The sequence below is a fragment of the Lagopus muta genome, chromosome 1 (assembly GCF_023343835.1).
Source record: "Lagopus muta isolate bLagMut1 chromosome 1, bLagMut1 primary, whole genome shotgun sequence".
Classification (NCBI taxonomy): Eukaryota; Metazoa; Chordata; class Aves; order Galliformes; family Phasianidae; genus Lagopus; species Lagopus muta.
The window spans coordinates 168,240,669-168,263,264 of NC_064433.1; the positions used below are offsets into that span (position 1 = coordinate 168,240,669).

At 41.2% G+C, this 22,596-nt stretch overlaps 2 protein-coding genes across 6 annotated transcripts in view; one reads left to right on the forward strand and one right to left on the reverse strand.

Moving 5' to 3' along the window:
* SERPINE3 (serpin family E member 3) overlaps nucleotides 1-20,636 on the forward strand; it is a 74,072-nt gene extending 53,436 nt beyond the window's left edge. For 2 of the 4 annotated variants that reach the window (XM_048930358.1, XM_048930348.1), the window contains exons 2-8: nucleotides 1,639-1,933; nucleotides 6,553-6,786; nucleotides 8,555-8,752; nucleotides 14,024-14,222; nucleotides 14,751-14,851; nucleotides 16,301-16,387; nucleotides 18,717-20,630. In XM_048930358.1, coding sequence (XP_048786315.1) covers nucleotides 1,678-1,933; nucleotides 6,553-6,786; nucleotides 8,555-8,752; nucleotides 14,024-14,222; nucleotides 14,751-14,851; nucleotides 16,301-16,387; nucleotides 18,717-18,913 — 1,272 coding nt within the window. In that variant the 5' untranslated portion in view covers nucleotides 1,639-1,677 and the 3' untranslated portion in view covers nucleotides 18,914-20,630. Of the gene's footprint in view, nucleotides 1-844; nucleotides 877-1,638; nucleotides 1,934-6,552; nucleotides 6,787-8,554; nucleotides 8,753-14,023; nucleotides 14,223-14,750; nucleotides 14,852-16,300; nucleotides 16,388-18,716 lie in introns of those variants that run through there. The other 2 variants (XM_048930374.1, XM_048930364.1) reach the window with 2 other exon arrangements.
* Nucleotides 20,637-21,510: 874 nt separating this feature from the next.
* Nucleotides 21,511-22,596, reverse strand: part of INTS6 (integrator complex subunit 6) — a 42,154-nt gene continuing 41,068 nt past the window's right edge. For both annotated transcript variants that reach the window (XM_048941332.1, XM_048941323.1), the window contains one exon: nucleotides 21,511-22,081. In XM_048941332.1, the coding sequence (XP_048797289.1) occupies nucleotides 21,988-22,081 (94 nt within the window). In that variant the 3' untranslated portion in view covers nucleotides 21,511-21,987. The remainder of the gene's footprint in view (nucleotides 22,082-22,596) is intronic.

The window sequence follows — 22,596 nt, forward strand, 5'->3', positions numbered from 1 at the left end:
GTAATGTCAAACACCATGAAGTTCTTCGAGCTGCAGCTTTACGAACACTTCTAGACCACAACCTTGTGTGGCTGTGAGGAGGCTGTGAGGCTGAACCTGTGAATGATGAGCAGGGTTTGATTCTGTCATGTGAAGAATGCCATGAACCACTGAAACTCCCTTTAAAGTGATCTTTGGAGTGGTATCCATCACAGCTGTTCTGCTCCAGGTTCATTTCAAAGCAACCCCATCCTTATTTCCTCCCCTTTAAGGCACCAGTTTGTTGTTTCTTTCCCCCTGGAAACTAAAGAGTGAATGAAAATTTTCGTATTTGGGATGGCATTAAAAAAAAAAAAAGAAAAAAAAAAAGGCAAATAAAGACATTTTAATTGCATGGGATTTTTTCTGCATAAGATTTCAAAATAGGGGGAAAAAGTAGCTACGTGCCTGGTACACAGTGAGCCCTTTCTCTTCCCCTTTGTGGCAGAGGAATCAATGGAATTCATATAAAAGCAGGAGGGGGTGGGAAGAGAGATAGGAGATGCCTTGCTCGGTACCAGCAGGTCACAAGCCTCATGAGGCTGGGGCAGTGCTTGGAAGGCAGTTGCTGGCTCTATCTCCATGTGTAACTTTTTGTTCCTTGCCTTGGATTTGCTGGTCAGTGGCATGCTGCTTTGCCTGGCTCTCTATAGAGCTTGTAGCCTACAGGAATTTGGACAGAGTGGTACAGACATCGCCGACAGAGACTCTGATCACTGACTATCCCTTTAAATGCAGTCTCATGACTTAGTCTTTACTCCACTACCTATTAAAGAAGGAGACAAGGCGTACATAGACAGCTTCAATTCAGACATCCAGAAGGACTCAGAAAGGCAAGACAATTTAACAGAGCTAACTGTGAGTAAACGCAAAGAATTAGAGGTGATCTCTAGAGCAAAGGGCATGGAGAAAGATTTGTAGGAAATCCTCAAGTGAAAGAAGGTGCAGTGTTTCCTTAAATGTGTTCGCATACGTTGTTCAAAAGGTGAAATTCTGCAAAAAGAAAGAAGCTATTTTGTTGTTTTACCATTTTTTCCCTTCAATACAAATCTAAGTGTCTCTTAATATAATGTGAACAAATTCTTGATTTCCCATAAAATTCCAAAGCAGTGATTTTGTGCTGCGGGCACCAAAGCCTTTTGCAAATGCAACTTTTTATTCCTTAGTATGAACTGCACAGGAGGAATATCTGGGTGGGAAATTTGAAGGCAGCCTTTTGCAAACATGGATGGAACCTCCAGGCTGGAGCCTGCAGCTGAACACCTGCATCTGTTGAGGGGTGGGCTTCCTTTGGGGAGTGCTGGAAGTGACTCTTTCTCTGGGGATGGAAAGGAGCTGGGGGTGCTGGGCAGTGTGGAGAGCACAGAGCTTTCACCAAGGGGTCTCTTCACACTGCAGGTCACTGTTTTATTAATTGAGGAGCACTGTGTCTCCATGTGCTGCACTGACCAACCATCCTGTATGGGTACAGCACACTAGAAAAGCTTGATTCTTGTTACCCAAGAGTAGTCAGTGTGTCCCTACACCTTATCTTTTAATGGCAACCGCTACTGACTAGATATGGGCAGGTGCTTTACCATTTATCATTAATTGTCTAAGTACCTCTGTTATTAATTGCAGGTATGACTATCTGGTGGAGTGCATTCTCAGCTCACCTTCATGTTGCCCATCGTTTTCTTTGCATTCATCCTTACTTGGTGCTTAAACAAAGGCAACTGCGTCTCCTATGATGAGCTGAAGGACATGAAGATTGAATTTGCAATCAATCTCTACCGCCGTGCCTCTGAAGCAGACAACAGAACCAACTTGGTCATTTCCCCAGCAAGCGTGGCCATTTCTTTGGAGCTGCTGCAGTTTGGAGCTCAAGGAAATACCTTCATGGAGCTGCAGAATGCTCTAGGATACAACGTTCATGGTAATGTACCACATTAAAATAATACTGATTTCCCTATGTTTTGCAGGAAAGCCTTACTAAGGAGATGACACTTGTATGTGTCTAATGAGTTATTTTTTTTCTACCTCACTGCAAAAATGTAATTTGGAAGTGTTTTCTCTGGATTTGACAGGCAGATGTCAGCATAGACAAAGGACACTCAGTAGACACGCATTATTATTCCTTCTTTTCAAGTACTGCTTACTCTTTCAGTGGAGTACAACTGCTCCTAAAGAAGATTATTCTGTGAAAGCAAAACTGATCTTGGTTCCCCAGGGCTTCATGGTGCCTGCTGTGAGCTGGCCTCCACTGTGTCCTCTGCACGGAGATGTCAAGGAGACAACAGTCATTTTGTCTCCTACCCTAATCTCAAATTGAGAAACTGAATTATCTTTAGGATTTATGCCTTTATCCTAGTGTTATTATAGCTGGCTGAAAAAATGAAAATTTTCATCTTCTAGCAAAAAAAATTAGAAGAAAATTTAGCAGAAGGTGACTGGCAGGAAATGAGTTGTATGGACAGGTGGATGGCATGATTACATCTTCCCATGAAAGCAGGCTAAAATAAAAGGCTCTCTGGGAAGAGATATGGAAAAGGCAGATATCTTACAAGCCGGCATGAATCAGCTGAATTTAAGGATGTTGTCTTCCTTTTAATTGTGAATTATGCTACCCTCTCACATCACATGTCCAAAACTGTTTGACATGATGGGCACAATGTTTATAAGTAGATGGCTGTCTCATCTTCAAAATTTGTAGCTTATATACAAGACTTATGTAACGAGATAACACTATTATTTCTCAGCATAAAATTTACTTTCGCTATATGAAAACTAAAGATAAGACCTACAGTAATTTCACTGTCCTGTGCTGTAACCTACCTTAGTCATCAATGCCATTCTCCATATCATTGCTATTCAAAACCAATATAGCAGTACAAGCTAATTCTGGCTGATACACTTTCTGTAAATTCGGTAGGGTGATTTTGAACAGCATTAGCTCAGACAGGGATTTTACCTCAGCAATTGCCATGCTTTTTGCTGCATAAAGATTCAATTATTGAGGAGAGAATATTAGGTTAGATGGAATATTGCACATTGAAATTCAAGCACAAATCTCCACACAAGATATAACTATGAGAAGTATAGATATTATTAATGACCTGGTGGCTCTTTTGCACTGTCTTCCTTTTTGTTTGTCGCGGAATATCAACCAGACATTCTATCTCTACTTTAATTTCTCTCTAGTTTATGGCATTAGCCATGCGCATTAAGGCTTTTAGCAATATTAATATATGAATGTGAGAAAAAAGTAGAATTGGATCCATTGTTATTATTCATGATAACACATTTACAGTGGGGGAGAGAGAAATCGAGTCCTCCAATGGTTTACATCTAATAAATAAGTACTTAGCCCAGATTTCATATGAGTAAAAGCAAACTGCTCATATATATATATATATACGTACAGAGGGTGGTGATGCACTGGAAGGGTGGACCAAGGAAGTTGTGGATGCCCCATCCCTGGAGGCATTCAAGGCCAGGCTGGATGTGGCTCTGGGCAGCCTGGTCTGCTGGTTGGCAACCCTGCACATAGCGGGGGGTTGAAACTGGATGAGCATTGTGGTCCTTTTCAACCCAGGCCATTCTGTGATTCTATGATTCTATGATATTCCATTTTTCCACTAGATATTTGCATTCATATTTTAGTTGGTCCTTCTTTCACGATAATGAAGGATGTGGTTAAAATCTTGGCAGTCAAAAAACAGTGAAAGCATTGATGGTTCATGCACCATTCACAGAGAATCGGCTCTTACGTGCACCCGTAATCTTTTATCACTTGGAAGATTGATTCACCTTTATTATTTCTAATTTAATTTATTTTCTAATATAAGAAAAGCGGTGTTTAAAGGGATGTCTTGAAAAAAATGTAGACAAAATAACACACTTAAAAATGTTTTCTCCTTGCTGTTTTATGTGATCCATAGTAGAGTTATTTTAAAGTAATTTTGAACTGCTTTCTGAGTAAGAATTCAGGACTTTGGTTAGCTAAGTGCTTTGATATGACTGAAATTCCAAGCTCAGGATACCACACCTCACATTAACATCTGCTTCCAATTTACCATCTTTGATTTCTTTCGTCCTCCAGAGAGCTTGCCAAATTCTCCCACACTAATGCAAAACACATAAGAAAAGCGCTTTACACCTCAAACTGTGTGAGTTTTCTTGACATCTGTTCAAGGAGTTCAATATTTTATCCCTTCAAGAGTAATAGATCTAAGCTTTAATACCAGTCTTCATAGAGGTGATCGGTCTCCCTGCAGGTTATTAGAGGAGCACTGCTAGACTAGAAAACCCACACACTGGATTCTTGGGTGGTAGAAATAGGAAGACATGAAGACATTAAACTTTCCCTTTAGCTCAGCACAAATCTGTACTGATGCAGTAGAAGTCTTCTGATGAGGTGAGGGACCTGGCTGGGAGCTGGAGTGTCACAGTGACATTACCTTTGGCTCGATGCTCAGCATGGGGCAGGTCAGTAAAAGCAGGATAGATCCAGCCCACCAAAATTCTCGCTGGATTACCTGCCCCAAATCACTCACGTCCAAATCTGCCTACCCTCAGCGCTGCCTCTGGGAAACTGAGGACTTCCTTCAACAGTCTTCCTGGGGTCAAAAATAACAAAAAGAATGTTTCTAACCAGGACCATAACAGTGAGCCCCACTGTGCCCAGAGTTCCCCAGGCATTTGGCCAAGGCAGAGGAGCACCGGAGCTGATTGCAACACTCTGCAGAAGCATGGAGCACAGTACTTATCTCCCTGAAGATGGTGGCCATTAATTTGTACGTAACAGTGAAGACATACAATGACTATCCACCTAGGGAAACCAGAAAGACCTTGTTGATCCCACAGACCCAACGGGCAGTGGTGTCTTGCTGAAGAACAGCAGTGCTCTGCTCCACGAGGCAGGCTTATTTATAGGAAGAACAACCTGGAGGAAGCTTCCTACAGGGAAGTGAAAAAGTCTAAAAGATATCATTGGGTGGATGTAGATAAGTCTTCTCCAAGGGCTACAGGAAAGGGGCTCACCCACACACTTGGGAAGTCTGAGGTGACGTGGAAAACATCAACATTGCTCAGACTAGGTGCAAGTGCTGAGCCTCAGGCAGCCACTTCAGCATGAATTGTCTCATCACAAACTATTAGAGTGAGCAAATTAATGACAAGAAAAAGAATTGTTAAATCACTCCTTGGGGAAACCTGTTAGAAACTTTGTGATTTTAGAAACACACGGTCCTCCTAAGTTTGGAAGACCCGCATCCTTGCTGGCCTACAACATATCCTTGTATCCATCACAGCAACCCCCACCATTGGCCCATTGTGAGTTGCCCAGTAACTGGAGACTGGGGCACTGTTCTGCTGTTTTCATTAGTATTTTGATCAATCCACTAGGGAATACATTATTGAATCTTTGAATATTCGTCGTTTCTACAAGCATTTTTGAAGGCCTGATTAAAATTTAAAAGGATCTTAGCAAATCAGAGAAATGTGTGAAATGAATAGGACATAATTCAGTAAGCATAATTCAAAATTCTGCATTTAGGAGGAGCAATCATCAGTTCAGGTAAAGAAACTATGAGTTAATGAGCAGTTTTTTATAAAAGGATTGGAATGGCTCATAAAAATTAAAATTTAAAGAAAAACATTGCATGAAAAATGTATTTGTAATTCAGAAAGAACAGAAATTATTGTCATTTGTATAAGAGTCACTTGTGGCAGACATCAAGAAGTGTCAACTCTATTTAGCATTGTCAGGCCTTATATACAATATAGGATCAGTTCGGGACAGTGTCCTTCAAAACTGAAGGGTTAAGAGTAACAGACAGAGCTGGAGCAGTCAGGGAGATACTATTCCTAGGTTGGATATTCCTATTGTTAGGCTGGATATTAGGAAACACTCATTTACGGAAAGGGTTGTTAAGCACTGGAATAGGCTGCCCAGGGGGGTGTTTGAGTCTCCATGCCCTGGATGTGTTCAAAAACTGTTTGGATGTGGTGCTCAGGGACATGATTTAGCAGAGGGTTGTTAGGGTAGTATGGTCAGGTTGTGGTTGGACTTGATGATCTTTAAGGTCTTTTCCAACCTGAGCGATTCTATGATTCTGTGATTCCTGGGATGGGTGGCACCACTGATAACATGAGGAAGAGATGTATGTCAGTATTGTACCAACAGCAGCACAGACAGTCACTACTGGAGGATCTCAGTCTCACAGATGAGAACTCAGAGAATGCCCCAAATGAATAAAATTACTTATGAACCACAAGAGCTATATTCATATGCATAACAGTGTGATCATGACATTGCATCAGCCATTTGATATATCTGCACTAGAGTGACTTCTACAGCAGCACAAAGAAGAATTTTCTATGCCCATTGTGTCATTGTGCTCTACAGGAATACCCTATCATGTCAAGGCTACTTCAGCTGTGAAAGTGCTTTAACTTTCAGAGGACAGTGGTGCCACCAATAGAGGTCAGAGCCCCTGAGATCTGATGCTTCAACACAATAATTGCAGTTATTCCTTCTCTCTCCATTGGCAGATCAAAGCGTGCAGGACATGTTACTCAAGGTGTATGAAGGAGCAGCTGACTCTGGCCAGGGTGCTGTGGTGCAGCTGGCATGCTCCCTCTTCACGCACACTGGTGTGCAGCTCTCACCCCACTTTGCTGCACATGTCACGCACTGGGCCAACAGCAGCCTTCAGCAAGCTGACTTCACCAACCCCAACCAAACTGCAGCCCAGATACAGGGGTGGATCATCGGTAACATTGCAGGTAGTATTGCAACCCATGAGAATGATTGCACATGAATAAAATGTAAAATAAGAATAACGAGAGAACATGTATTTAACAAAGAATAAAGGTTTTTTCCACACTCCACCTTGCTCAAACCAAGACTCTTAGCTTAGAGAAGAGAAGGCTCCAGAGAGACCTCATTGTGGCCTCCCAGTACTTGAAGGGAGCGTATAAATGGGAGGGGGAATGGCTGTTTACGAGGGTGGGCAGTGATAGGACAAGGGGGAATGGTCTTAAACTGAGACAGGGGAGATTTAGATTAGATATGAGGAGGAAGTTTTTCACACAGAGGGTGGTGGTGCACTGGAACAGGTTGCCCAAGGAGGCTGTGGATGCCCCATCCCTGGAGGCATTCAAGGCCAGGCTGGATGTGGCTCTGGGCAGCCTGGTCTGCTGGTTGGCGACCCTGCACATAGCAGGGGGTTGAAACTGGATGAGCATTGTGGTCCTTTCAACCCAGGCCATTCCATGATTCTATGATTCTATAATTCTATGATTCTATAATTCTATGATTCTATGATTCTGTGATTCTGTGATTCTGTGATTCTGTGATTCTAAGACTAATAGCCAGGAAATCTCACTCTTGTGCTCATTTCTAATGGGAGGAAGGAGAAAGGAGCTGGAATAAGTCTGAATCTCTGACTGTAATTTTGCAATATCAAGCCATAAAGTTCTTGGCCTTATTCCTCTAATTTTTAAAATGGGAATCCTTTTCGGTGCTCTCAGTTTTAACGAGGAGCAGCCAAACTCCCCTGTGGCCAAGCTTGCTGCACAGAGCGCTTTCATGCTGTGGTGGGGAGCATGGAGGGCTGTAAGCCAGACTCTGAAGTTAAAAAGTCAAAATAGGAAATGAAAAGAGCTCCACACAAGCAACAAAGGTAGTGAAATTAAATGTGTGTAAATGAAAAAAAAAAAAAATTAATTAAAAAAGCAAGTCCTTAGAAGCAGTAAACAAAATAAATCCCTGATTTGCCCCATCAACTTAAATTACTTGAGTGTTAATTTGGGCACTAATACATAATGTGATGTTGAAAATATACATTAAAGCTGCTAGTCCAAAAAAATTCTATCCTTCTTAAATGAGCTGTAATAATTGATCCAACTTTACAATAAGAAACTTCCTCTAGAAGTAGACACTAAAATGGGAGTCCGTGTTGTGGTACTCACAAGAGTGTCATAGAATCATAGAACTATTAAAGTTGGATAAAAACACAAAAATCATCTTGTCCAACCACCGTCCCTTCCTCATCATGCCTGCTAACCATGTCCCTCACTGCCATATTCACTCTTTCCTTGAACACCTGCAGAGATGGTGAGTCCCCCACCTCCCTGGGCAGCCTTGCCACTGCCTCACCACTCTTTCTGAGGAGAAATTTTTCATAATATTAATCTGAACCTCCCATGGTGCAACTTCAGGCCATTCTCCCTTGTCCTATCATTATTACGTGGGAGAGGAGGCTGACCCTCACCTTGCACAACCACCTTTCAGAGAGTTGTATATAATAAATTAAAAGTGAATCACACTTCAGGACTCTGAGATGCCCAAAGCAGATTGAGGTGAACTACTAATTAAATTAGAGAGGGGCAGAATTAGGACATGAGATGCAGATGACTTAGTTACTTCATCAAGGGATCTGTAGTCATGGGTTGATTACATTAGGAATTTCTGGATCTAAAGATGAAAGACAGCAAAATATGCACTGGCATGTTTATGTGAGAAAATCATCTCCATCTCTCTCCTTTGCAGACAAGGACGTGCACAGTGTGCCTTCTGAGGAAGCTGTGTCACCGCTCAGCCGGGTGGCTGTGGTGGGCACCATGCATTTCAAGAGCACGTGGCTGAAGAAGTTTTCCTTTATGGATACCCAGATCTTGCCTTTTACCACGGCAGAGAGCTCAACCCTGAAAGTACCCACAATGCATCACACAGCTGAAGTTAACTACGGTAACTGCTCTCGTTCCAGATTCACAGAGATAGTATTCTCCTTTCAAAGGTTTGAAGTATATGGGCTGTGACACAACAACTTGTGCGGCAGGCTTAATTTTCAGCCATGAGGAAATTTACAACCCTTTTTAATATAAAAAGCTCCTTTCCCTTCTGCCATAAATTTGTGAGCTTTGCTTGGATAAAAAGCTTTCTAATTCCAAGTCTAAATTTCTTCAAGACCAAGACATGTCTTCCAACTTAAATAGTTTATTTCAGCTTTGATATTTACTCCTAAACATATTTATAAATAAATAATGAAATTGGCTAAAATGAAGATGCCAGGCTCATCTAGTCTTTTCATTAAATAGATACTCCAGTTCTCTAGGAGTCTTTTTATGTACTTTTCCAATTCACGTTAATCTTCCCTGAAAGTAAGGGATAAGAAATTTATATCATAATTGTAATGGGTCATATGCACACTCAGTATTTTGCTCTGTCTAGGCACTGGAATGGACTGCCCAGGGAGGTGGTGGAGTCACCGAGCCTGGGGGTGTTCAAGGAAAGGCTGGATGTTGTGTTGAGGGGCATGGTTTAGTGGGAGCTACTGGGAATAGGTGAACGGTTGGACTGGATGATCTTTTAGGTCTTTTCCAACCTTGGTGATTCTATGATTCTATGATTCTTTGCTAAAATGCACTGTTTAGCGCATTGAGTGGTTACTCAGGCTGCACCCTACCTGTTCTGTTCTCCCAACATTCCATTTTTTCTTTCAGCTGATGAGTCACAGGTAAATTAAGGGCAAGGAAATCTTAATAAATGCATGCCTTTTTGTGTTGGCTTCTTGGACACTATGGGATTTCCACCATCCCAGTCATCAAGGTAACCTCAATGTCCATTTTTGATGAAAGTCTTCAGTATTGGCAATGCTTTGAACTCTTTTCAGCATGGGAACCCCACTTTCATCTTAACTAATCTTAATCTCCTCTTCAAGCAGGTGCATTCTATCTTCAATTTCATTTCATTTCATTTCATTGGTTCTAGCTACCATCACTTCTACCTGTTAGTAGTGCCATAGTGAATCTGTGTCTAATGTTCTTCCTTAAAATCAGATGGCTGGATCTGTGCCTTTTTACCAAATCAATTACCCAACCAGAAAGATACTAGGACCTGCCTGATGTTGCAGTTTATCTCACTTTCTGTATCCCCCTTTGACTTGTCCATTTGTTTCTCCAGTATATTCTAAACTTTTTCACATGAAGACCTAAAATTTCCCAGACTACTCTATTTTTCTTTATAAATACACTTCTGCTTTCTAGACTCTCATCTAGAGATGCAGACTGACTCTGCAGGTTTCTGGAAAATCTTTGCTAACACACTTTCCATTTTCACATTCATTCTCTTTGAATTCTAAAGTGGTAACTACCCAAGACCCAGATTTGTCTCTCTGAAGTAGGTCAAATTTCATTTGCACCCCTGGCATTGCAAGTCCTCTTGTTCTTTCCTCATTCCCATTAGGTACTTCACTGCTCACTGTTATTCAATAATTTATCATCAAGCTAATCCTTTTCCATAATTTCCAGCAAATAATTGGAGATAAATTAAAAAAGACAAAAAAAAAAAAAAAAAAAGAATTCAGTGTTCAGCAGCACCATTCTTTCTTCTTTTTTCTCTTGTTTCCACAGCTAAAGCAGTTTCCTTTTCTGGTCACATCAAGCAGGCAGTTGGCCATTCATTATTTCTACAGCTCTTTATCTTGGAACCCACCTGTCTGAGGAATCATTCTTTTCCACTTTGCAAGCTTGCTTGTATTGCTGTGGCTTTGTCTGTGGTATTTCCTCTTCAAGAAAACCCGTGGTGTGTCCAACACACTTCTTTCTCCCGTCTCCTGAGGATCACCCGTTCCTGAACACACTCACACTTCTGGCTTGGAGTGTTCCTATTCCTCTGGTGCATTCAACTCTTTTAGAAGGGAATTAACTTCAATTTTGAATGCAGAATTTCCTTTTGCAAAACCCAGTGCCTCCTCATCCTCATCACTGAGCAGTGTAAACTACTACATCAGTCAGCCCTGGGTGATGCTGTATCCCCAGCTAACTGCAGGGTACCTGGCTGCTCATGTAGTCCAAAACTACATCACTCTTTGCACCTTTGTTAGCTATCCAGTTAGACAAAATCAGTTTCTTGGGACTAACACATACCTATCAGCTCAGGAGCAAGCCTTTTCTCTGAACTTTTAGCGGGGTGAGACATAAATGAGAAGTCTAAAATGTCTGAGCCAAATTCTTTGTCATAAGAAATGCTACAGATATTTCCAACTAACTTGTTTAAAAGTCATAAATTCATAGAGCCATTTCATCCAAGCACCAACCCATCCCCACCATGCCTGCTGACCACGTCCATCAGTGCTATATCCACTCTTTTCTTGAACACCTCCAGGGACAGTGACTCCACCACTTCCAATACTTCACCACTCTTTCTGAGAATAAATTTCTCCTGATATCCAAGCTAAATTTCTCCTGGTGCCCCCACCTCACCACAACATCCTTTCAAGCAGTTATAGTGATAAGGACTCCCCTGAGCCTCCTTTTCTCCACACTGAACAATCCCAGTTCCCTCAGCTGCTCCCCATAAGACCTGTGTTCCAGACCCTTCACAGCTTTGTTGTCCTTCCCTGGTCATGCTTCAGGGCCTGGCCAGGGACTACTACAACAAAACAGAGATCTGAAATAACTTTCCTTCATTATCAAATCATTGCAGATGTCCACCACCAGGATCGAAAACAAAGATCAAGAAAGTTTAACTGTGGACGATGTTGATCATTTACAACATTTTTTATCCTTTTAATGTGGCCATGCAGAACAAATCAGCCTGGGAGCTATCAGTGATGCTAAGAAAGTATCAAGATTACTATTTGTGCAAGCCTGTTAGGTACTGCAGCTATATTACATGTTCTTTTTTTCAAGCAATTTGTTAACTATATTTGAATACTAATTTAGCTGTGTACCGTTCTTATGGGATGCTAAAAATCAGTTCAAGCAAGGAAGGCAAAACATCCCAACTCAATCATACCAAGTCTTTAGTTTTCTTTTTAATTAACAAATAAGGTCTGTATAATCTCTGTAGACATAACAGACTTCAAAATATCATCATAACCATGAATTAAATCACTCCCATCCCGTGCAGAACATAAATCCTCTCTGCAAACCAGAAGAGAGTTTGTTTCCACCAAAACAACCCATGTGCTGGGAGATGGTTTTACCAGAGCAGTTCCCTCTCAGCACTGCATGGTGGGACGGCTGATCTAAGAATATAACATTTCTAGGTTCTAGCAGGACTACCAGCATGCACTGAATGCTATCTAACCCAGATTTGCAAAACTAGCAAACATTTTACATGAAATATTTAAGACATTCTATATCTCTGTGTTTATGAGCAGATATTTAGGTATGATGAACAATAACTAAGTATATTCCACTATTTATAAAACTGACTCAAAAAGCATGAGCATCTACCCTCACAAGACACAGCTACTACAGTTGAGCTGGAAGGGAGTAGATTATTTTGAATGGTCTGCAGCAATGGTAATAATAATTCATTTGCTTGTAACCTGTATTTAACTCTTTCTCTGACAACTGATTCTGTGTTTTCCTGAAATGCTATCCATTGGATTTACAGGTGATAAAATAAGAAAGGAAAACAGTGATAATTGGATCTATTCTACTGTGTAACGGTCCATTAGGAATGCTTCGATTATCTGTTCATTGAAATATGGAATTAAAGTCGTTGTTACAACACATCTAAATAATTACAGGGTTGGAAGCCAAACAGCTTTTACCTTTGAGAATGGTTTTTAAAACCTTCATCTGATTTTGATAGGTTTTTCAGTTTTCAAAATGAATACACTGGGTGCCTTTATAAGTATATGCCCAAATGCTTTACCATTTAATATAGCTGTTGGACTGAAATAAGATTAAAACTCAATGTTAGTAAAGAAGGAAATACAAGGAAAAGAAGGTTTCAGTTAATTAAATAGTATATATACATTTTTTTTAATTGTTTCTTTCAGCAATTAATTTTTAGTGAAAAATACTAGAGGGAAACCATGAGGAATAAAGAAAGCTTATTCAAAGAACAGGCACTGCAGGAACTGTCACCATTCAGTTATTGTCATAACCTTGCTAATAAACATAGGATAGTCCAAAAGTAATGCCTCCTAATTATTTCCATGGAAACTACAACAGGTAAAAAATAGCACCGTAACACTATTTGATAGAGCAGATTTTGATAAACCAGATGAGGTTTAACAAAAGCAAGTGTAGAGTCTTGAATCCATAATTGCATGCAGCGGTACAGGGTGGGGGATGAGCTGCTGGAGAGGAGCTCTGCAGAGAGGGATCTGGTGTCCTGGTGGACGACAGGTTGGCCATGAGCCAGCAGTGTGCCCTTGTGGCCAAGAGGGCCAATGGCATCCTGGGGTGCATTAAAAAGAGCGTGGCCAGCAGGTCGAGGGAGGTGATCCTCCCCCTCTACTCTGCCCTGGTGAGGCCTCATCTGGAGTACTGCGTCCAGTTCTGGGCTCCCCAGTACAAAACAGACAGGGATCTCTTGGAAAGAGTCCAGCGGAGGGCCACAAAGATGGTGAAGGGCCTGGAGCATCTCTCCTATGAGGAAAGGCTGAGTGAACTGGGTCTGTTCAGCCTTGAGAAAAGAAGACTGAGAGGGGACCTGATCCAGGTCTATAAATATCTAAGGTGTGGGGGGCAGAATGGCGAGGCCGGACTCTTTTCAGTGGTGAGTGGAGACAGGACAAGGGGAAACGGCCAGAAACTGCAGCATAGGAAGTTCTGCACAAATGTGCACAAGAACTTCTTTACAGTGAGGTGACGGAGCACTGGAACAGGCTGCCCAGGGAGGTGGTGGAGTCTCCTTCTCTGGAGATGTTCAAGACCTGCCTGGATGCCAACCTGTGCGACCTGCTGTAGGGAACCTGCTTTGGCAGGGGGGTTGGACTCGATGGTCTCTGGAGGTCCCTTCCAACCCCTACAATTCTGTGATTCTGTGATTCTGATTGCGATTCTCAGCTACAAATCACTATTTTTCAGCCAATCAGCTCTGCTCACATGAGCTGGTGTAGTGAGCTGTAGGTGACCTGAGCTGAGCCCATGCATCACTCCTTGCAGTCCACTGGTGTTCTGAACCATTGGCTTCCCCACGCTTGTTTTTTTGAGGTGTGACTGTTGTTTTCTTTATTTTAATGATGACATAAGATCTATATTCACATAAATACAGGTCAGTTCCAGACAACGACTCAGGATGCTTTCAGTGTCGTTGAGTTACCCTACCTAGGGGAGAAACTCAGCATGTTCATAGTGCTTCCAAGCCACAAACGAACACCTTTGTCCCAGATTGAGACTCATCTTTCTGCCAAAACCATAGCACTCTGGTCCAGCAGCTTAAAGAGGACAAAGATGGATATTTTTCTACCTAGGTAAGCAATTCTGTTCCTCTGAGATGACTTCACTACTCCTGTTGCCAGAATTACGTGTGATAACAATGACACGCACAACCTGCAGGACGGAACCAAATTAGATGCTTTGGTTCACAATACTCTCTATGTGAAAGCATCTCTCATAATACATTCTCCACGTGAAAAACAATTTGTACATTAATGCTCATCTCCTCCAAGATAATTTTCAGAAACAATTCAAAGAGCCCTTTTGCTACAGCCAAATAGAATGTTAAAGAGAGTGCATTCAGGAATACGTGAAGTTCACATGTCAAGAACATTGAGAGGCAGTATGATTGCAATAGAGAGAGGTGAGGGATTCTTGCTGTTAACATCTTCAAGTGAAGAGCAGTTGCTTCTCTGGAAGGTGTGCTTAATCAAGAAGAAAGCATTGGGCTCACGCTGAAAGAGATGAAGTGCAAAGGCTTGAAATAAATTGCATGTTCCACCTTTTAGCTTTATGAAACTATGAATCCTGCATTTAAATTACATTTTTCATCTTAATTTCAGGTTTAGTATTCAAAGCCTTTTTGATCTAAAGACAGTTTTTTCTGCCTTGGGAATTAGAGATGCATTTGATCCCACCACTGCTAATTTTAAAGGCATTTCAGGTAAGAGGCTTGAATGAATACAAAGTGATAATTGACCCAACACATATAGACTCTGAGATAATATTGAAGAGATTCGGCAGATTCAGGTGTCCTTTATTGATTGTACTTCTTTTTCTGTGAACTCCAAAACAAAATTCCCATTCAATCGATCTACTTTATTATTGATAATTGCTATTGGCATGGATGGCCTGGGAAGAATATAGGGGCACCATCCAGATGTGCAGGGAGGGATAGGACTAGGAAAGCTGAGGCACAGATGGTACTGAACGTCTGGAGGGGCCTGCAAAAACGCAAGGGATTCTTTAGATACATTGGGTAGAAGAGGCTGAGGTACTCAAGGAATTATCTGCCTCATGGCCAGTCAGGCTTCTCACACCTGAACTTCTACATGTATGTGTGTGTGGAGGGGCAGGGTGGGAGGCAAAATCCCTCCCATTGTAAGAGCAGAGCAAGACTGAGTCTGCCTCATGATGCTGATTTGTGTACAAGCCCATGGGGCTGGATGACATGCAACCCAGGGTCCTAAGGGAGCTGACTGACGTGGTTGTCAAGATGCTCTCCATCATGTTTGAAAAGTCCTGGCTGTCAGGCAATGTCTGGAAAAAGGGAAACATCGCTCCCATTTTTAAGAAAGGAAGGAAGAAGGACCCAGGGAAATAGAGGCCATTGAGGCTCATCTCTATGCTTGGGAAGATCATGGAGTAGATTCTCCTGGAAGAGATATTAAGGCACATGCATTCAATACACCATTGTTCAAATGGTGGGAAAATATCTGTGTAGACTAAAGAACAGACTGATGAAGGTAAAAATGAGAGAGAAGAGTATTCACAAAAGTGACTTTAAGCTTCCTGAAAGTCTCCCTAATCAAAGAGGCACACAAATCTGTGTGTTCCTACTTATGGTCTGGAAGTCCTCATCTCTCTCCATCAGCAATAGAGATTTGCTGTCTTCACTAGAGTAAAGTAACTTGATGTTGCCTTCCTCATGCATTGTCTCACTCTAGAGATGTTTCTATATTGTGTCAAGTGATGTTCTTCTGCAGCCTGAACATGTAACAGAGGACAATTCCAGGCAGAAAGACAAAAGACAAACACAAGGGTTTTGATTTACTCTCCTATTTACCTGCGCTTGGAGAATGCTGATCCAAAAACCCCACAGCTCTATTATTACAGCTGTGGACTGAGCAAAGAAATCCTTGACATAGACCTGGCTCAGATGTTTGGGCTCTCTGTATTTATCCCTGCCAGACACATGCATGAAAAATCCTCTGACCCAGCTCACCTTTAGCACAGTTTAGATTCAGGCTAAGACCCCTAGATTCTGCAGGAAAAAATAACAAAAACTAAAAAAGGTAAAAGCATTATAAATGAATAAAATAAAAATGGTGTTCACAATAAAATGCATGAGATCATTATTAATATTCACCTGTTGGGTTGGTTTGTTCTGTAGAGCAAGCTGGCCTTCATATTTCGGAAGCTATTCACCATGCAAAGATTGAAGTAACAGAGGATGGCACAAAGGCATCAGGAGCTACAGGTAAATCATACATATAAGTGTTACTTTTCACCCCTGCAGCTTGTCACTACAGCAACAACTGCTCATCACAAAACTGCTTCACAAAAGTATGTCAGCATTTAGGAGCACATCCACTCCAAATGCAAACATTTGTATTTAACATTTCTATTTCACCTTTATAATTGCACATAGGAACTCTTAAACCTCTTCCCATTCCATCTTTGATGTTAGACTAACATGCAAATGCTCAGGTGAAATCCAACTTTACCAGCCCAGGAAAAATCCAGTTTAACAAAATAAAGCATTTTTTCTGTTGGTTAAACAGAATCATAGAAAATCCTGAGCTGTATAGGACACACAAGGTTCACTGAGTCCAACTCCTGGCTCCACACACCACCACCCAAACCAATCGCTTTGTTCAGATCTCAAAAATCAAAGCATTTAAGAGGTTATTATGTGTTCATCTATAGCTCCTAAACTGTGACAGGGTTTGTTTCTGAAGACAGTCCCATTGGTACCTTGAAAGTTCATGAAGTGAAAGTTTTGTTGTCTTCGATGTACTCTAGGCTTTTTTCTAACATCAGTGATGTTTGTGCACAGACATTTGATTCCCAGACACTTTACATGTGAGCAGTCAGGGCCAGTTCAGCATGGACATTCCAAGTAAAATCTCAGCTCTGGACTACAGAGTTAATAACTCACCTCTGTGAGCTAAATGACATTTCCTTAGAAATCCTCCATCACAACATAAACGTACAACAGGGAAACTGAGCTGTGCAATCCCCATTTCCTTTAAAGAAAAACAACATTAAAAAGTCACGAGCTATATTGAAGTCCCTTTAATCTTCATCTTTGTAAGGACTTCAGTGTTTTCAGTGTTAATGTTTTCATAGAATCATAGAATTGTAGAATGGCCTGGGACCACAATGCTCATCCAGTTTCAACCCCTTGCTATGTGCAGGGTCACCAACCAGCAGACCAGGCTGCCCAGAGCCACATCCAGCCTGGCCTTGAATGCCTCCAGGGATGGGGCATCCACAGCCTCCTTGGGCAACCTGTTCCAGTGCTTCATCACCCTCTGTGTGAAAAACTTCTTCTTAATATCTAACTAAATCTCCCCTGTCTCAGTTCAAAACCATTCCCCTTGTCCTATCACTGTCCACCCTCATAAACAGCCATTCCCCTCCTGTTTATCTTCACCCAGTTTGTATAAACACCTGGGATTGCCCTGACCCAAGTGCAGCATCCTGCACTTGGTCTTGTTTAACCTCATTAGATGTTCAATGGCCCACTTCTCCAGCCTGTCTTGGTCCCTCTGGACTTAGACATCATTTTTTTTCCAGGAAATTCCTAACTTCTAGGCTGCCATTATACACCAAGGAGTAAGGGCAACCTGACCTAGTGCCGGAGCTAGTGGGTGGCAGCCCTGCCCATGGCAGGGGTTGGAACTGGATGATCTTCGAGATCCCTTCTAACCCAAGCCATTCTGTGGATCTAAGGTTAATAGCAGTCAGACAGCATTACACCTTTATTCCACTGAAATCAATGCTAGAACGTCCATGAATTCCCATCAGACCAAGCAAAGAAGCTGGTTTACAAAAAGTCTGACTATGCTCATTGCTAGATATTAAAAACACAGCATCCAGACACACAGTGGCTTTGAAGTTGAAGTTGCTTTTTGTTTTAGGAGCACTGAAATAGTGCCACTCAAATTCACGTTATTGAGCCTTACTCAAATTTTCAATTGAATTCTGTTGCTTTAAATGCTCATTACAATTATCCAAGTTTTCAGTTTTGTCAATATAGTCAATACTACATAGCTGCAAGGCAGAGTTGATTTGAACAAGGCTTATAATTGCTTCTAAGCCATCATAATTTTAGAGACCATTTAAGCACTCCCATACAGCGCTTTGAAGATACTCAGTCTTTGCTGTGAGCTCTGGCTAATTTCAGGAACATATATGTATTTATTTGCTGTTTACATTTAGAAGAGGGGATTACATTTGTGCCTTGCTCATCTTTTGACTGGAACAGCAGGGGTAGGGTTTGGCTTAAGGGTAACAGCACAGCATGACTTGGGCAGAGCTACAACTGTGGCAACAACAATTGTTACCTTTGCAATCCAAACCAGGCTGACTCACCTCAGCAATAAGCACGTGTCCCATCTGCTCACAATCACACAACTTGTTCATTCATCCCCACTGATTTCTCTACAGGACAAAATCACGGGTTTACTCTTAGAGTAGCAGCTCAGGCTCTGGGGTTTGGTACTGTGAGTTTTGAGGACACAGCACAGAAGATGGAATGAAAATTGATGCGTTTTACTAATATCTTCTTAATTGCATTACAGCAATGCTACTACTAAAAAGATCTCGAACACCTATTTTCAAAGCAGACAGACCTTTCACTTTTTTCCTGAGACAAGCCAACACAGGTATGTACACATGCTTTCTGATTCAGCAGCAGAATCGTTCACAAGCAGCACCAAAATTGGTAAGAAGCTTGTCGTGCATCTTCAGTCCAGGACATTTCAACAGCCAGGAATAGTGAGTTTAGATTTTAAAGCACACATAAGGAATAGTTTAATTTCCTTTAAAATATATAATAAAAAAAAGGAGAGTCAAGTCAGGAAAGGCAAATTAACTTCTATCTTTGTATGTAGATTAGTGATAGGACAAGGGGGGTGGTTTTAAACTAAAGGAAGGGAGATTTAGAAGTCAGGAGGAAGTTCTTTACTGAGAGAGTGGTGAGGCACTGGAACAGGCTGCCCAGAGAGGCTGTGGATGCTCTGTCCCCAGAGGTGTTCAAGGCCAGGTTGGATGGGGCCCTGGGCAGCCTGATCTAGTACTGATCTGGCAGCTGGCAATCCTGCATGTGGCAGGAGGGTTGGAGCTTGATGATCCTTGAGGTCCCTTCCAACCCAAGCTACTCTACAGTTCTATGATTCTATAATTTCTACTATGGTAAGCACCAGAAGTACATAAAGACCTTAAATGCCCCAGCACGGGAAACAGAACTCCGCAGGGCAATCAAAATCCCAAATGGGCAGCAGAGGTAGCTGTAGTTAACATACGATTTTTTCCTCTACAAAAGGAACTTATTCATGCCTGCACAGGTGGCACGCAGCAAATTGACTTCTGAGCACAAGCAGCAGGACTCCACAGCCTGAAATTCCCTGCTTTAGCACTACCTCAACAGTATGAAGGGGCATAGCTCAGCAGTTCAGCAAACTAAAGCCTTCCACCCAGCTACAGTTCCAAATATACATAAGTTTCTCTCCTCTTGTGTCGAATACCAACATCTTCGAGGAGACTCTTCCCTGCTTCACGTTCTCCTGAAACATCCAGGTTCTCAAATGCCATGGAAGCACACTGGATGTCACTAACAGACTGAGACCATAGCTCTGCAGAAAGCCTACAACTTGTGCATTCACTTTGGCAATCATTTTCAGGATTCAGTAAAACACTGTTTGGGGCCTGCCTAAAAAGATGCGAGGAAGTTATTTTCCTTAATTGCTTACAGCAGATAATTATGTTCACTGCCTGTAAATGCCCACATAATTAATACTCAGCTTCACAGATTCTGATAAATCAAAGCATGTGTATTAAGCAAAGGCAAAAAATTAGGAAAAAATGCACTGAAGTAAATCCGGCCTACAATTAAGGACTCCTCAGGATTAAGACCAAACAGTAATTTCAGGGAATAAATTTGCTCTCTTTACAGTATATGATAAATCACATGAAAAGGAAATGCAATTGTACAATAGGATCCTTACGTGATTGAAGTGTATGTATTATTGTGCTGCAACTCAAAACTCAGAAGTACACTTAGTTTAATATTTCCAATGGAAAAAAAAAAAGGAAACCCAAAAACATTGTCATTGTATTTGTTCAGGCACAGTAAATGAAGTTTTTCCACTGGGAAAATAGCAGAGTTGTATTACTCTGTTCAGAAGGGATTCTTTAGGATGCGTCCTGAGGATCAACCTGGTCAGGTTACTATTTGGAAACACTGTTCTGTTTTCAGTACAGTAATGGTCAAATTATTCTAAGGAAAGCATGTCATTGCTAAATCAATTTTTCCATATAATGAAGAATTTCAGTTCTGCTACTTCTGTGCTTTGAAAACTTGGTCCCAATTTTAACACTCTTTTCTTTTACAGGCTCAGTACTCTTTATAGGAAGAGTTACAAATCCTTCATAATAAATTCTAGTCAAATACCATCTTCTGTTCTTCCTATGATGAACTTCTCTCGGATGAAATTAAAGGCTACATTATATATGTATTTATTAAAATGTTCTTGCTTCTTGCAAAAATGTTAAGTCCTCTGCTACATTATTACTTTATACATACTGTAGTAATCATGGAAAGGCCTGGGTTGAAAAGGACCACAATGCTCATCCAGTTTCAACCCCCTGCTATGTGCAGGGTCACCAACCAGCAGACCAGGCTGCCCAGAGCCACATCCAGCCTGGCCTTGAATGCCTCCAGGGATGGGGCATCCACAGCCTCCTTGGGCAACCTGTTCCAGTGCGTCACCACCCTCTGGGTGAAAAACTTCTTAATATCTAACCTGAACCTTCCTTTAGTTTGAAACCATTCCCCCTTTGTCCAGTGACTATCAACCCATGTAAACAGTCATTCCCCCTCCTGCTTAATACACTCCCTTCAAGTACTGCAAAGGAACTTAGATCTGTCTAGAAAAAACTAGCACCACAACTACAGCAAAGACTACACATACATCTTAGAGGAAAAACAGATTTCACCACTGAACTACTTAAGAACCTGGGCCACAGCTTCTGCTTGACGTCGTCTTGTTGGCAGATGCTGGGCTAATCAGCCAGACCCATTCAGAATGCAAGGGATCTAAACGGGAATGTTCCACAAGAAAGAAGTTAGGAGTGCTTAGCAAAGATGAAAGATAGGGCCAATAAAGTGATGCTGCATGCCCAGGATGGCTGGACTGTTCATCCTACCATAGTCACAATCCTGCTTTCACCTCAGTAGCTTTTAATGAAGAACAGAATATTCAGTGACACAAACCTGCTCAGCATTCAGTATCAGGCTAACACTGAAAAATGGAAATTCCCTAAAAGCAAGGCAAAATGAACCATTCCAGTATAAACTGAACTGAATCCCACACAAACATTAAAATAGAGCTTTTATTGATGGAATAACAAAAGTGCTTTTCTTAAATATTTTTCAAAATACATTTATACAACTTACAATAATATATCCAAAATAACTGTATATACAAAACATTACCTTGTTTTATGTATGTGCTTTTTTTTTTCTGAAAATTACAAATCAACTTTTTGGCAAAGTTCAACCTTAAGAGGTGATAGTTTTGAAGGTTAGAATAAGAAAATAGAACCTGAGGGAAAGTGACACTTGAGTCCATGGACAGACAAGGAGTTCTCCATTTAGTTAAATAAAAATGTTTTAGTGATATTTTTCACATTACAAAAATAACAGAAAAGAAGAAAAAAATGATGATGGATGCTTTTCTCATCTTCTTACAGAGCAGCTTCTCATTCTTTCATATACAGATAAGAGTGCATGTCAAAAATGAATGCAAGTAAGAACAGCAGTGCCCTGCTGTGGTTCTGGTGTGCAGTTCCTTAGCTGCTGTTGATATGGTTGACCTGATTGGATCTGCGATGGATTTCTTCCAGAAAACTCTCCAGCTGTTCTATCAGCATTCGTTTTTTAAACCTGTATTTGGAACAAGGCATTAATGAATGCACATAATACATCAAGTATCATTAGCAGAGCTTTTACTGAACTATCCTTTTAGGTACACTGCATGATGGCATTGCATGTACTGCTGCTTACCAGAACTTCAGGAAACTACTAACTTGCTTCTCCATTTTGTGAGAGAACACAAACCAGGGTTACTACAGATCTGTCCTATTGTGTGGTTAAACATCACTCAGCCTTCATAACACCAGAAAAATATTGTTTTCTATTTCCAGAAGTTCTAAGGTAAAGAAAACATATGAAAGAACTACAATCCTAAAGGTAGCAGCAGCTTTTAGGGATTATGTGCATGCCTTCATGGCACAATCACAGAGGAGACTTTGGTTCTGATGGCAAAATAGCCATCACACAGCACAGAGCATGTTTCAAGATGATGAGAAAATACAAATAAAAAGTTTGAGAGAAACTGAAGAAAATATAGATGTAAACCATACTTGGGAGTCTCTGTACTTTCATTCCCTACAGAGTAC